The following is a 14,374-nucleotide window of genomic DNA, read 5'->3' on the forward strand; positions in this document are numbered from 1 at the left end:
CTAAAGCCCTGTGTCTACGTGGAAGCTGAGAGGTAGGTATTAAATCTGTAGGTGCTGACTGTATTGCTTTAGTAAGCATGCTTCCTGGGCTGGAGCTTTGAAATGGGACTTCAGTGTAGCAGGCAACTTAACAACGTGCTCACTTGCTGTATCTAACCAGCTTGGATGTTAATCCAAAGGAATAGGTTCCCAATTGCTAAAACAATGATGAATTAATAAATACTAAAATAAGCTGCTTGCCTCTAGCAACATCAGGATCCAAACTTGTTCACTGGAAAAAAAAAAAGCTGCAAAACGTAGTGCCATGAGGGGCCTGGAAGATACGGGAGAAACCCTCACAACCTCCTTACCTATCATGGTCTCACTGTCCTCGGAATACTTCAGACAGGAGGAGGCATGTGTGAAAGTGCACAAGCAGATCTGAGCTCACCTGGGTAAAAAGCAGTTACATTTGTACTTTCACTCACCTAAATACCTCTGTCAGTTCCTCAAAGTTTATGCCATTTCATGCCTCCATCTACTATCCCCAAAGCATTTACACTTTAATGCAATTATCAAGCACTGTTCCTTCCATTTTGTACTTCAAAATCTTCATTTTCTGATCCTGAACACCATTGAAATGATCTGTGTCTGTGGTATCCTTACTTTTCTGAACCAGAGTAGCTAAAATGAGGCATCACTGAGGGGAAGTCTTGTTTAATAACCAGTAAGCGTTGCAAAAAAACTTGATGGTCTTGGGGCAATATTCATGTTAATGAAGATTTGGTGTCGTCATGCTGAGTGGCCTTCCACGGCCATATGGAGCCGCATTCAGCATTTACCATCCCAGGACTTGCTCATCAGAAACAACTCACACTGGTGCAGAAAGCTGATTAAATATCCTCTCCTTCTAATGAGTTCCTCTGCATGTTTTCAGTGAAGTTTTATTAGCACATGTTTTTTGTATGGGTGAGAAGGTGAACAGGCTACTGTGCAGAATGGAGAGAGTTGCGAGAGGAACAACAGCATTATGTATGTTTGGGCCACTAGAAACGGGATGAATAGTGTCTGTGGTACTCTGTTCTTAACTCTTGTTTGGCATTTGGGTAGTTCTGCAGGGATTAATTTTGAAATGATGATCTGAAGGAGCCTATGATAATAGAGCGAAACTTTCTGTGTATTTTTCTAGTTGTTACTTCCGTTCTGTGAAGATGATGGAGAACCTTGCTAATGTGAATAATAAGAAACTAACATCCATTAGTGTCTTCTAATTTATGTCAGCTTAACTTCTTCACAGTCTGGCAAAGACAAATCATTTCTTTGTACTTTAAAAGATAGTACACATAGCACTTGTCTAATTGCCAATTCTTCTGCAGCACTGCTGCCTACTGTGTCGGTTGTCTTCCTTCTGTGGAGAGAATTAATATTTTGGATCAACACTTCCTTATTAGCTGCAATGATTTGCTATTAATTTCCTTCTTTGTCATTACATTTATTCACCCAGAAATACCAAATTTTATCACTAGCACAAGAAGTGTGGCTCTTTATACATTATATACAGGATACAGTCTAATTATTATTGAAAATACTGAGAATCTGCTGGTCTCATTCAGGCTTAAAATGTTAATTAAACAGGATGGCCGGGTTCTTCAACTCTGAAGTTAATGCTGCTATGTTGATTTACGCTACTTTACAGTCTGGCCCAATCTATATTCGTTTTTATCACTCAAATCAGGACTGTGCCTGATTATCATACTTAGTACAGGATAGTATATGCCAGTATTCTCTATAACAGTATGAGTCCTTCTATTTGAAACTTTTCTACTTTACATGTTTTTTGCTTCTGGGTAGGACCATCTGTAGATGTCTGTATGGAGCTTCAGTCATGCATTTCCTATTAACTCTAATTCACATACCTGAAGTATACCTGAGCAAACTGAAAAGCATTTTGAATGACAATGTGTTATTTTAAACATTTGTTTCAACTGTGCTCACACGGACTTTGTGCTTCTTTTCTACAAAGATATCTAGTAGAATTTTTATGTAAAATAATTTTTCGCCTGAATTATCAATTATATTTGAGCTGTGTTGGCATATGCCTTTCCAAATTCTCACTCTGAGGACAGGATGCCTATTGCTAATTTTGTTGCTGTCTTTGCCATTTTTAATTGAGTTTGAGGAGCTTTGATTCATGTCTTCAGTCAGAGACCTGAATTGTTGACATTTGATTATGCAATTAGCCATCATAGCAGATCATAGAAAAACAGGCTTTTCAAAAAAAAGAAATCACTATAATGGAGAAATAATACCTATACAGTTAGTACATTGTTTTTAACATTAGGTGAACTCAAGAATTTCTCAATGTTTGGATAATCCACTGTTAGGAAAAGAAAAAGAAGTAGACAAATATATTTACAGTGAATAATTTCCCTACTTCCTATCTTTAACGGGCAAAGAGGTCCAGTATGTTGTTTCAAAATGGTCATTCTAATGGTGTTTTTGTAACAAACACCATCTAACATTGCATACTTTTTTTTTTTTGCAAAAAATAGACTTCCTGAAAAAAATCTCTGCTCTTTCTCCTGGCTTTAAATCATGATGGTTTCTTACCAACTCCTGCTTGCATGCAGTTAGTTTCACAGTGATTCAGCTGCTTTGGAGGAGCTGAACTTGAGTGCAGAAATGGAAAGATTATAGTTCACCTAAAAGTTACTCAAAGCTCTCTATGCTCAGACTGTTAATGAGTTTTCACTTCATTAATTAAGAAGTAAAATCAGCCTGTTTCAGGTGTGCATGTATATTTGTAACTGTTTATTAGTATTACCCTTAAGTAAAGCCATCTGCAGGGCAGAACTAAAAATAAATTATTTAAATCTTCATTTAATATTTATGTGGCTTTAATTTCTGTCTTTTTTTGTACTAATAAACAAAAAGCAGTGATGTTACTAAAATAAATATAGTATGTTCTCCTGTGCATTTGCAAAACCCAGAGCTTCCTTATAAATTTCTCTTGTGTTTACCAGAGACAGCATTTATGCTTAAAGCACTATCACTAGTCCTGCCTGTTGGGAATAGAAAATCAAAGAAATTATCTCAATGCGAGTGAAACCAAACTCCAATTTATAACAGAGTTGGTTTAGAGCAGGTAAATCAGTGGTTCCATCCCATTATCCTTAAATGCTTCAAATGCACTAGTCAGTGAACAAACTGGAACAGTGAACAGACACCAGCGGCAAATGGTCCCTTGGGCACTGTGTGCAGCCCGTGTATCTGAGGTGCTAAGTGTGACCTCTTCTCTTTTGTAACTGCGGTCTAATGCAGTTATGCCCAAACTAAAGTTAAACCAGCTACCTCTTAATAATATTAGCAAAAGTAACAACCTTAATGCTTCTTGCAAATATTTTGCAGCTTGCTATTAATTCCTGAACAGCCTCTGAAAAAGCTAGAGTTAAGGTATTTCTACACAAGTGTTATTCATTCAAGTGATTGGAGGTTGGTTATATACTGGTTGCCAAACTCCTACGTTCTTTATCCTCACGATATCACTGTGTAATGGGGAGGTGTGATTAGCTCTGTGTTCTAATATGAAGAACTGAGGCGTAAAGAGAGAAGAGGTAGGCCTGTGGTTACATGGAAAAGGCACGGCTGAGGCAGCCCTTAGCTAGCATCTGGGTAACAATAAACCATCCTTTCTTGGGCTTTGCTACTTACAGGTACGATTTCTGAGAGTTGGGATATGTCTTTTCTATTAAAGAACGGCAGATGAAGGGAAGCATCCATCCATGCCCTGAATGAGCAATCCCCAGTAAGATGTTCCTTAGACAGTGTGCAATTGTTGGCTCCCAACTTTTACATTTCAGGCTACTAAGGGAAACAGAAGGCTATTCTCAGTGAAAAAACCTGGAAATGCCACCTTTCTGCATTGCAACAGACCTGTTGCTTACCATGGATTCACACCTTGCATCAGATGTGAGGACTTCTCTTTCTTCTCAGCTATTACTCATCTATAAGGATTTCTTAAAGACAGTTGCAAATCTGTAATGTAAGGCTGATTGGCAAGTGCAGAAGTAAAACCAAAGGCAGACATACAGCCAAAAAAGAAGAGGGATAGCTCTCCAAAGTGTTTCTAGGCTGGCCTCATTGACAGCCAGGCTGCAGCTGGACTGCATTTAATTACCTTTTACATGGAGCTTAAAGTTGCTTTTCACATGAGTTATAAGTCTCAATATTTCTTTTCTTGTAGGACTAAAATTGTATCTATTTCTAGTATCCTGTCTCCTGAGAACAGTGAGTAGATTTTTAGAAAGGAAGTGTAACAGCATAATACAGAGAGATCATTCCAGACGTCATCAGTTGTGGGACTTCCCCAACTGGAAGCTGCATGTAGACCTTTGTATTTAATAGACACTGAGAGATGTGGAGTAGAAAATTCCAAGAATTATCCAAGTGCTTTTTCCAAATCATTTAAAGTTTTGTTCTCTGTAACAACCCTGTTCCAAGTAGCTTGCCACTATTCTTTCCAAGCATGCAAGAAAAGGATCTAAATGCCCGGAGAGGGAAGGGAATCACTTATTGCCAAAAAAAAAAAAAAAAAGGCCATAGATAACTGCCAAATTGGAGTACAAGATTATTAGTACTAACTAATAATTAAAACTAATCTTTTGACTTACTAGTAGAATTGTGTTTTAAGGTGGGACTGGAATTAAAATGAGGCAGCAATTATCTGTTTCAGCTCAGAAAATACATTTCAAAGATGGGATTGTGGTCACAGAAAACCTTGAAGACAACTGTCAAACTATTGGATAAATGACATATTGAAGTCGGTGGGTTTTGAAAAAAAAAAAAATTGACTAGGAAGAAGCAATAGAAAGAACAGTCAGTAAAGTCTGCATTTATTGTGTTTGTTATTATTATTGTTATTATAAATAAGCATAAATTGTAATCCCAGATTCAAACAGCCATAAATGAAGTTTACTTGTAGATCCATCATTTGAAAATACACTGCACAGTCCTGCTCCCATTTACCCTTCCTTAGTATACATTAGAAATAATTCCATTTCACCAGTGCAGTACCCGTGGGAGTATCCAGGCTGCGAAAACTTGTGTCTTTTCTACTTTCACCTAGGATAGCCTTCCAGGATTTTTAGTTTTGCATACTGGTTCTACTTCAGATCTAGATAGAAAACAATAATGCATTCATCTTTGACTAATTGGATCAAATTATGGTATAAACCCAGAAGGAATAATCTACTTAAAATTGACATTGATTTGGCAGAAATACATTCATTTTTTTGTGGTTGCTTTAGCATTGCAGATGAAGAGAAGGATGTGAAAATAAAGAGATCTGTTTTGCCATCTGTAGTTTAAGTTCTTCCTGCCAATGCCACATGTAGCTTAAAGATGTTTATTAACTGATAAAGCAATTTTGCAGAGACCTATTTACATTTGAAATATTATTCTGAAAAAATAAAAAGTATTAATTAATAATTTGGCATGTTTCAAAATACTAGAAAAATTATACTCCCTTTGTGTTTCAGAAGAAAACAACTACATGTTTTCTGGTTCCCTGTGTCAGCTTAGTAGAAAGTCTTGAACTTTCTAATGCAAAGAAAGGTAATTTGTTAGAATTTGTGTACTCTGTTACTGATGGAAATTATGCCCTTTCACTTTTAGTGTCCTAGATACTGCTTGAAGAAAGCCCATTCAGTGTTACATATCTCTCAAAACCTTCTTTCAAGGTTTGAGTCTGTACTTCTCAAAACAGCTTGCTGGAAATTTCCCAGTGAAACTGTTCTTGATACAGAGCTATTTTTGACTGATACTTTTTTCCTGAAAATGTCTGCTTTCTGTGGAAAATTCTCGTGGTTACTCAAAGGTTTCAGCTGAAATTTGTGTCAATCATGTGCAGTTTCGTAGGCCAAAACTTGAAAATTTATGTGAGGAAGATCTCAAACCAGCTGTAGTGGTGAGCACAGGGGAGAATTCCACATTTTTCATGAGGTGGGATGCTTCTTTGAAAGAAAATATGTCCCTGTGCTACTAGCATTATACATAGAAAGCCTGACATAAGCAGAACTACCTGTGATATTTTTGACCTAAAATACAGTTGTCCTCTTTGTTGCTGTTTATTTTTAATGTTAAGATAGATTGGCCATCAAAGCTTAGTAACATACACACTTCTGTAACTTTGCCACCTCCAAATAGAAACAGTTTGTGTCAGTCATTTGAAGTGGAGATAATGTCTGTTTGCAGTAATTGCATCTGGTATCCATCAGTATGTTTCATTAGTAGCATCATGGTTCTACCTGACGGGGAATGGCTGAGGTTATTGAGCTGCTTCTGGAAATCCTGACCCCATCAAGCAGCACTAAGAGGCGGCTGCCTTCTGTCAGTCATGGCACAAGTCGGTAGAGAGGCAAAACTTTACTTAGAAGACGGTAGGGCCTATAAACATTTCCTCTCAGGACCTTTAAGTCCTTCCCTGTATGCCAACATTCAGAAATGTCTCCTCTTACTACTTTTAATTCAAAGTGGGTGAATTGCCTGACCATTTTGAATGACATTATGTATGCACATAAGACAATATACCTGCTTAATAGAGTTACTGATTGATACTTCATTTTAGCTCTGCAGGTAAAACTTTGGATCTTGTGGTTTCCGTAAAGGTTTTTATGGATGATTTAAGCATCTTGATAAATCTCATGTATTGTTTTAACTAGATGGTCAAAATAACTGTGAGTGAATATATAGACTTCTTAAAAGTATAACAGTCCCTATGTAAAGGAAGTTTGGTATGTGATTTGTGAATAGACTAAGCATCTGTGAAACTCTTTTTAAGATACAGCATAAAAAGACTTTATTAGAAGGTGAATCTTTACTTTACCGGAGGAAACATTTTGAAACATTCTCCAGTTATTCAGTTAAAGGTTTGTTTACAATAACATGTGGCATTATATCCCCCTTAGTAAAAGTATCTGTTCGCATTAATGAAGAAACACGTATCAGAAGCTGTGTTTAAAAGCTACGTCATCACCTTATTTCTTCTGTTGTATGAAATTCATGAAATCTCTTGCATATGTGCTAGGACCCAAAACAGGTTTACAGAAGTTCAACATTAGAAAGACTAACTTGTAACTAGTCTAAAAATGGGACAGATTTTGCTCCATTGCTTATTTTGAGTAATACCGTATTTTGCAACCATCACTGTAGAACTTAGCCTGAGGGAAGCTGGACCCACGTTTCTTGTGTTGTGCTGGAAGCAGTTCCCTTCATAGTAGCTGTTCTATGTTGCCTTTTATTTTTGCCCCAAAATTGATTTTCCTTTCACATGCATTGTATAAAAAGAGCAACAGAGAAGCATGCTGTATAACAACGTAAAACAGCATGGTACCAGCTCGGACTGAGAGCTCCTCTCACTCTCGGAGTGACCGATACTAGTGCCTCTGAAGGAACACAAAAACCAGGTCAGCAGTCAGCATCCCTGGGTGTTCTCTCCCAGTCTCCAATGATTTATATCAAGGGTAGTTTCTGAGCTAGATGTGGTGTGTTTGTGGTATCTTTGTGGCAAATGTTTCAGAAGAAATAAAAAAAGGTTGAAAAATAATTAGATTTAATGATCTGTTGCTGGTATTTAAGATGCATTTTTCAATGATCTATGCTCAGGAGAATGCCCTAAAAGACTTTAATGAATTCTAGGTTGTCAGTTCTTGTCAGTGGGCTATGTTTACTTATAACTCTTTAATTTTTGCATTTCAGAGGAAGATGTAAAAAAAGCCCACAGAATGAGCTGCTATTGTAATTTTCCCCAGTGATGATCTCATTTTTAGAATTCCTGATACCTACAGCCATACAGAGTGTATGTCCCTTTTCTATTCTCCTCTTGTCCATACCCGCAGAATGGTGCACAATTTTCAAAGATCCTTTTTACTCCATCTAATTTGGGTGCTGACTCCATGTTGAAGAGGTCTTGGTAAAACACCAGTGATGTTGGAATATGCCAAAGCCTGTCCAACTGTACAAATTACCATGGTGTCCAGCTGATGTAGGACATGAACTGCATGATCATCTTGCCTGTGAAAATATTAAACCTGAAAATTATTGAGAAGTAGGGAGTTGAGCAAACTTTCAGAAAACTTTCTCTGCACTGTTAACTCCTTTTGTTTAGTGGCTGAGAAGCTTCTCAACATTAAAGGTCTTCCTCAAATTGTCCACAAACCTCTTACAATACCCTGTCATCAGAAGATTCCCATGCAGTCAGGAGTTTCTTGATCTCCAAGAAATTTCTCTAAAATCTTCCTTATTTCTGTTTTCAATTTTGAGAAATGTTCCTCTACAGTAGGACTTCCAGGGACTTCATTATCCGGCCAGACTCTAATCCACATGATGGGAGGGAGGGAGGAAGGAAGGGAGGGAGGAAGGGAGGGAGGGAGGGAAGGCGCTATTTCAGTATTTCAGACTTTTAATTCTAGCCCGATTGTTCAGTGAAATAGCAGATGGTGAGTCTATCTGTGTCCACTATAAAAACTAATACCATTGCGTGAGCTTCTTTCTTCCCTGGCGGGGAAAGAGGGAAAAAAAAAACCAGAATCAGGCAAGGAATTTGGCTTGTATGCCAGGAAGCATTTGCAAGCAAAAGCAATTATGCTCATATATAACTCTTTTCGGACTTTAATGTTTTGCAGAATCATTTTTCATCTATTGAGTAGTACTGTTGCAGCATCAGAGATTTAACTTTCACATACTTTCATTACGTAGTCTTGTGCAGCTCTCACCGATAACAGTCATTTGAAGTATCAGTGCAACTGATGAAATCAGATGGGCCATGAACAGTTCGGTTTGAAAGCTGTCACTGAGATGTATAGCGTATTTTTTGATTTTGCAGTTGCTTCACAGAAGTTTAAAAACAATGCAAGGTAATGTATGTTCATTCATTCAGTAATACAAATTGTTCTGAGAGATACTTTTTTGTTTGTATAATGTAGCTTTAGGGGTGAATTAGTTACTTTTATTAGTGAAAAATTAACATGCACAAAGAATTTTGTGGTGTACTGTGTGGATTTAGGACTAGGTTTTTGAGGATTGCTCAACATAGTGGAGCCACAGGGTTTTTCAAAAATCTGTCTTTAAGTGTCACAATGGGAGCTGCTGAGCTTTGAGCACTTTGAAAGCCAGGCCCTTTTGTGGTTGTTCAGAATTAAAAATTAGTGAGCTGTTTTAAAAATCTGGTTTCCACCTGGTGTATTTCCTTTATCATGGATAAAGTCTCTATGAAGGAAGACTATAATCAATTAAAACTATTTTTCCTTTTAATTAAATGTGACACTGCTGATGTGCTCCTCCATCACTCTCCCAATTATTTTGGGAACAGCAGGAGACTCTATTTTCTTGGAAGTATGGCCCTCAGTATTCATTTCTCTTGATCTTATGCCATTGCTTTTATGGTCCATTCCTAGACGTACACAAGGTAACAGTGGGCAAGACAAACTCTTATGTCATTTCAAGAAACATGACCTTAGAAGATAAAATAGTGTTAATCTTCCAGTTCACCCTGAGCAAAACAGCTTTGCTGTTTGGTATACATTTTGAGTCCACTTAATTTTGCTCTTATAATTAGGAGGGAATGACTTTCTGGTTTCTTAGAGAATGCTCAAAAAAGAAACCACACCACAAAATCATTCAGACTCCCTGTGGAACTGAGTTGCAAAATCATTAACTGTACAGACAGTAGAGGGGAGACTCCTCAGATTTTTGTTTTCAGGATGTTGTTTTCTGTGGTGCTTCCAGTTTACTCCATCTCTCTGCTGAAGAGCTCTGCCTCTCCAACATAACCAATGTTGCACAAATGTCTTCCTTCTGGTCAAGAGAAAACTAATGGAAGTCCTTTCTTATTCTATATTTTCCTTTATTTACTAACTCTGTCACTGATAGTCATTAGTTGAAGCAATGCCTGTCCATGAGCTAACACATTGTTTAAGCTTGATTATCTACAGAGTAAATGGCAAAGGCAGACACATAGCATTTTAACTTACTTTTCTGCACTCTGTTATATCCTGAGAGGAACAGCTCACCCACTTCCAGCTAGGCATTTTACTATTCAAAAACAAAACAAAAAATATCTTAGGGGAAGGATAACTAGAGTAAGAGAGTTCAGTGGCTGGGATGCCTCCCTTTGACGCAGCAGAACCAAATATAATTCTCTTTTTCACATTTCCTGGATAACCTTCAGCAACTTCTAAAATCGTTATGGCACATTAGCTCAAAAATGTAATGCAAGACATAGTTGCCAGCTGCTGTGGCTTCCACACCTTATCTCCTTTTACGTATGGAAAGAAGTAATTGGGATGCAGTAATTGTGTGAGAGAAATCAGAGTCACTTGTTGCCCTTTTAAAAGATAGTGAGTAGTTCATTTTGCTGTTGCAGCTCAGCTAGGCCCTGTAAGGTTAATGTGCTCAGAATGACTTTCAATCTTTCTTTGATCCTGAGTGACGAGGATAACGTAATGAGGACCATGTAAATATAGACTGCTTCTCTTTTGACAAGAACAAGGAAACATAAATAGACATTTAATTTATCTGTAAGTAGTTTCTTACTTGCTATCAAATAAGGCCCATTGAGGTTAAGACATTAACAGAAAATGACCATGTTAATGTTCTTATTTTGAAAACAAATAGGCAAAGCCTGTAGAGGAAAATATTTCTGAATTTCTGAGAGTATTAGAAACACTGCAGAGATAAAAATCGTGAAAATGACTTGACAGAGGACTGCTAACTACAACAGACTTAAATAACAAATGGGCATATCATAAAAAAAAAAATCAATATTCAGGAACACAGAAAATAGAGATGGAAAAGATATATTGGGTCATATTCTGCATCTCCTGCTAGAGTACAATTGTTCACTGCACTATATCTTTTATGTAGTGTAGCCTTAAATTGTTCAAAGCAAAGGAAATTCCTCTACTTCCTTTGGGAGTGTCTGAAGATCTCACTGTCAAGGGATGTTTCCAGATGTTTAACCTAAATTATGCTAATTTTCCAACCATTAGTGCTGAAGTTCCCTCCTTGGTGTTTATACCTCTCAGAAAGACTTGGCCATCGTAGTCCCTTCGATATTGTTTGCTCATTATACAAACAAAAGGCAGGGCTCTGGAAATCGATAGCAAATGACGGGGCAGGGTGGTGCTGTTACATCCTGGTTGCTAGAATAGCAACATTCACATATCTACACTTGCATCTTTCTCTGTTCCATGGTTAGTGGAGCACTTTTTCAATAAGCTGGAGGGCTATGTGTGACCATACTGCTTCCAAACTGTGTACCTAAGGTATCCCTGTCTGGTGTTGTGTAGGAAAGTGTACACTCACCAAAAACGGGATGTGCAGAACCAGAGCATAACAAGGTAAATAAAGGCATGGCTGTGGCTATCCAAGTTTTTCAGGACGCTCTGAGAGATGGGTGTCTCTGGGAAATTCTGTAGATCTTAATTTTGTGTAAGAATAAATGATACATTTTGATTAACACCTTCTTGTAAGAGAAACAATTAAGAAAGCAGACGTATGGAGAGGCCAAGCTTATGTAAGAAGGAATACATTACGCTACTCACTCCCTCACATTGGTACTCTCCAGACTTTCTGTGGGCCTTCAAACTAAATAATTAAAAAATTCCAGCTGTAATCACTTTCTAGGACATGCCCTTCTTATTCATTATCACACTATAACTCCGAAGCAGGCCAATTTCAATGTTTTGGCATCTGTTAGTTAGTTTAATTGCACCTCAAAATGGTATTTCATTGTATTCAGTTAGATAGATGTATCGTGTCCAAAGCGTACAAATGACAGGTAACAGCATACTCACAAAATGCAAAATGTTTTTCTTTCCTTGAAACCTTCCCTTGAAGATGCCCTTTTTTCCCGTAGACCCTTTCACTGTCTTTAAATACCAGTGACACCTTTAGCTCCACCCCATCACACAATCTTCCTGTATCTTAGAGTCTTGCTGCCAGATGAGGACACTGGACAGCGGGATTGGAACCTTCCCCCTCCCCGACTCAGGGAACCGATCTACAGGGCGACACATTTCTAAGCAAGAACCAACCTCAGAAACAGAAGTCCTTGCACCGTCTGAGCAAGTTCTTCTTTCAGCTCCTTCAGTAAAAGCCAAAACTCTTGAGCGAGAAGTGCCTTCAACAGCTAAGAGCCAGGAGTCTGTGGAAAGCATAATTAGTCACTCAACATCTGATCCGGCCATGACTGCCAAAGGTATACGACCTTTTCAAAGTCGCCTTCCAAAACCAGCTTCCTCAGGTAAAATGTCAATTACACTGAAAATCACATTATTTCTGCCCTGACATCTGTTTTGATTAGCAGAAGTCCTGTAATAATGACAATTGATAACAGAAATGTTAAATGCAGAGCAGAAGATATTCTTTTCATGAATGCATAAGGTTAACAAGTTTGTGACCTGAGCCATATGGAAATTTTGTTACACATAATGATTATCTGAGGAAGAAAAATGTGTTAAGTATTTAAATCCTTTTCTCAAGAAACAGTACTTGAAGAAAAAACATATGCCAGCCTTGGAATTTGACTTGAATAAGAAAGCAGATGTTCAGCAATATTCAGGATCAGACTTTGCAGCAAAGTACAAAGCATAGCCATGTTGTGACATAGAAAAGATATATTCAGAAAGACTTGCTTTTGAAACCAGGTTTAGACTAAAGATTCATTTGGTCTCAATGCATAAGCTCTGTCCCAGTGAATACATGGTCTTGACCTCAAACAAGACTCTCAATACTTTACTAAATTATACAACTACATTTCTATGTATGAACATAAAATACCTTACTTTCACTTACCAGCTACGTGTGTGTTTAAACTATAAAACAAAAGCTGACAAAGGAATAAAAGGGCTAACAATCCAGCAAAGTACCAACAAAAAACTTTGTATTATTAAATAGTTCCATTGAACTCTACGCAATTTTTTATAGATGCACACTGGCCATTTATATAAATTTTTGAAGGGTTTTGAGTTATTAATATATATGTCAATAACATTAGAAATCATTACATACAGCGTTTATAACAGGAAATTTTTCATAGTCGGCATGACAGTACAAAATGCAGTAAAAGTAATTGGTTTAATGGAGAAGAGTATTGTTTTATCGTGACTGAATGCAGTGTCATGTATTTTATTGGGGTTATGGTTGTTAGCACTTTGTCAGCGTAAGTATTTATTGCTCCTATAAATGTTGTGAGTGTTTAACTTGCATAAATCTGATTCCATGTAATTAGCATGTGAGGTTAAGTATCAAGTTTAAGCTTAGTTTAAGGCCATCAAATACATGTTCTGCTAATGAGCTGATGTATATTGAGCCTAGGAGGAAAGAAGCCTCTTTTATATGTTCATAAGATGCATAACAGAAGAATTCTAATTAAACATCTTAGAACTTAGTTGATTTAGCAATATTCCCAGTGCAGTATTGTAATGGTATAATAGACTGCAACACACATTGTATGCTTCATTGCAGACTCCTCTGCTCATTTCAAATCAAAGCTAAATAAAAGATATTTTAATACTCAGTATTTTTTAAATAAAAGTATTGTTAATTAATGGTACAGCTAAGAAGGTTTCAGAAGAGAAATCTTCGTTATAGATTATATGCTACATGCTTGAATAGCCACATGTGTGACCTCAATTCAGCAGTGTGCTATAGAGTAGAGTCCATGATTAAACACTGTCATTATAACAAATTGAACAGAAACTGCAATCATTGAATTGCTTCATAAGAAGTCAGTAGCAGTAAGATTGTTCTGATCTTAATGCTAATATTCACTGCACCAACCTTGTAAGGTTTGTATCTTAATTAAATTGTCATGAAGAGATGTTAAAAAAAAGTGGTATACATCAGATGGTGGGGTCAACTCATTCTTTACTAGAATATTTTCATTCGATTCTTCTCTCCGTCACTTTCTCATCCAAATTACAATTATCACTTTATTTCATATGCACCATATATCTTCTTTGATATTCCGATTTTGCATAGTGCAAGTATAGCAAATAAAAAGGCTAGCTGATTGAGAATTTCTGCTAGAAAGGTACTTCTAATTATATTTATGTTAACAGACTGTTCTCTGAGAACATAAAATAGCAAAGCAGATCCTACAATACCTAGAAGTAGTTATTGAATGTTGTTTCTTATGTGAAAGAGTATATATTTTAAAACTATTAAAAGGATTTAAATCCATTACTTACTCTTCTCTTGTTAACTGGAAAAGGCTTTGGATCAAATTCTGCCACTGTAGTTGTTAGAATTATTCCAGTAAGTTAGTAAGTTGCTCCTTTGAGTAATAAGATATTATTTGACATAATGAAAGTATCATGACTTGCCCCCAGTTTTT

At 37.0% G+C, this 14,374-nt stretch overlaps 1 protein-coding gene across 15 annotated transcripts in view; it reads left to right on the forward strand.

Moving 5' to 3' along the window:
• The window catches only part of NCKAP5 (NCK associated protein 5), a 392,323-nt gene that overhangs the window by 345,974 nt on the left and 31,975 nt on the right, over positions 1-14,374 (forward strand). For 10 of the 15 annotated variants that reach the window (XM_069780847.1, XM_069780846.1, XM_069780848.1 and 7 more), the window contains one exon: positions 11,966-12,280. In XM_069780847.1, coding sequence (XP_069636948.1) covers positions 11,966-12,280 — 315 coding nt within the window. Of the gene's footprint in view, positions 1-7,734; positions 7,849-11,874; positions 12,281-14,374 lie in introns of those variants that run through there. The other 5 variants (XM_069780856.1, XM_069780857.1, XM_069780843.1 and 2 more) reach the window with 4 other exon arrangements.

The sequence above is a fragment of the Haliaeetus albicilla genome, chromosome 4, assembly GCF_947461875.1.
Source record: "Haliaeetus albicilla chromosome 4, bHalAlb1.1, whole genome shotgun sequence".
In the NCBI taxonomy this organism is placed as follows: Eukaryota; Metazoa; Chordata; class Aves; order Accipitriformes; family Accipitridae; genus Haliaeetus; species Haliaeetus albicilla.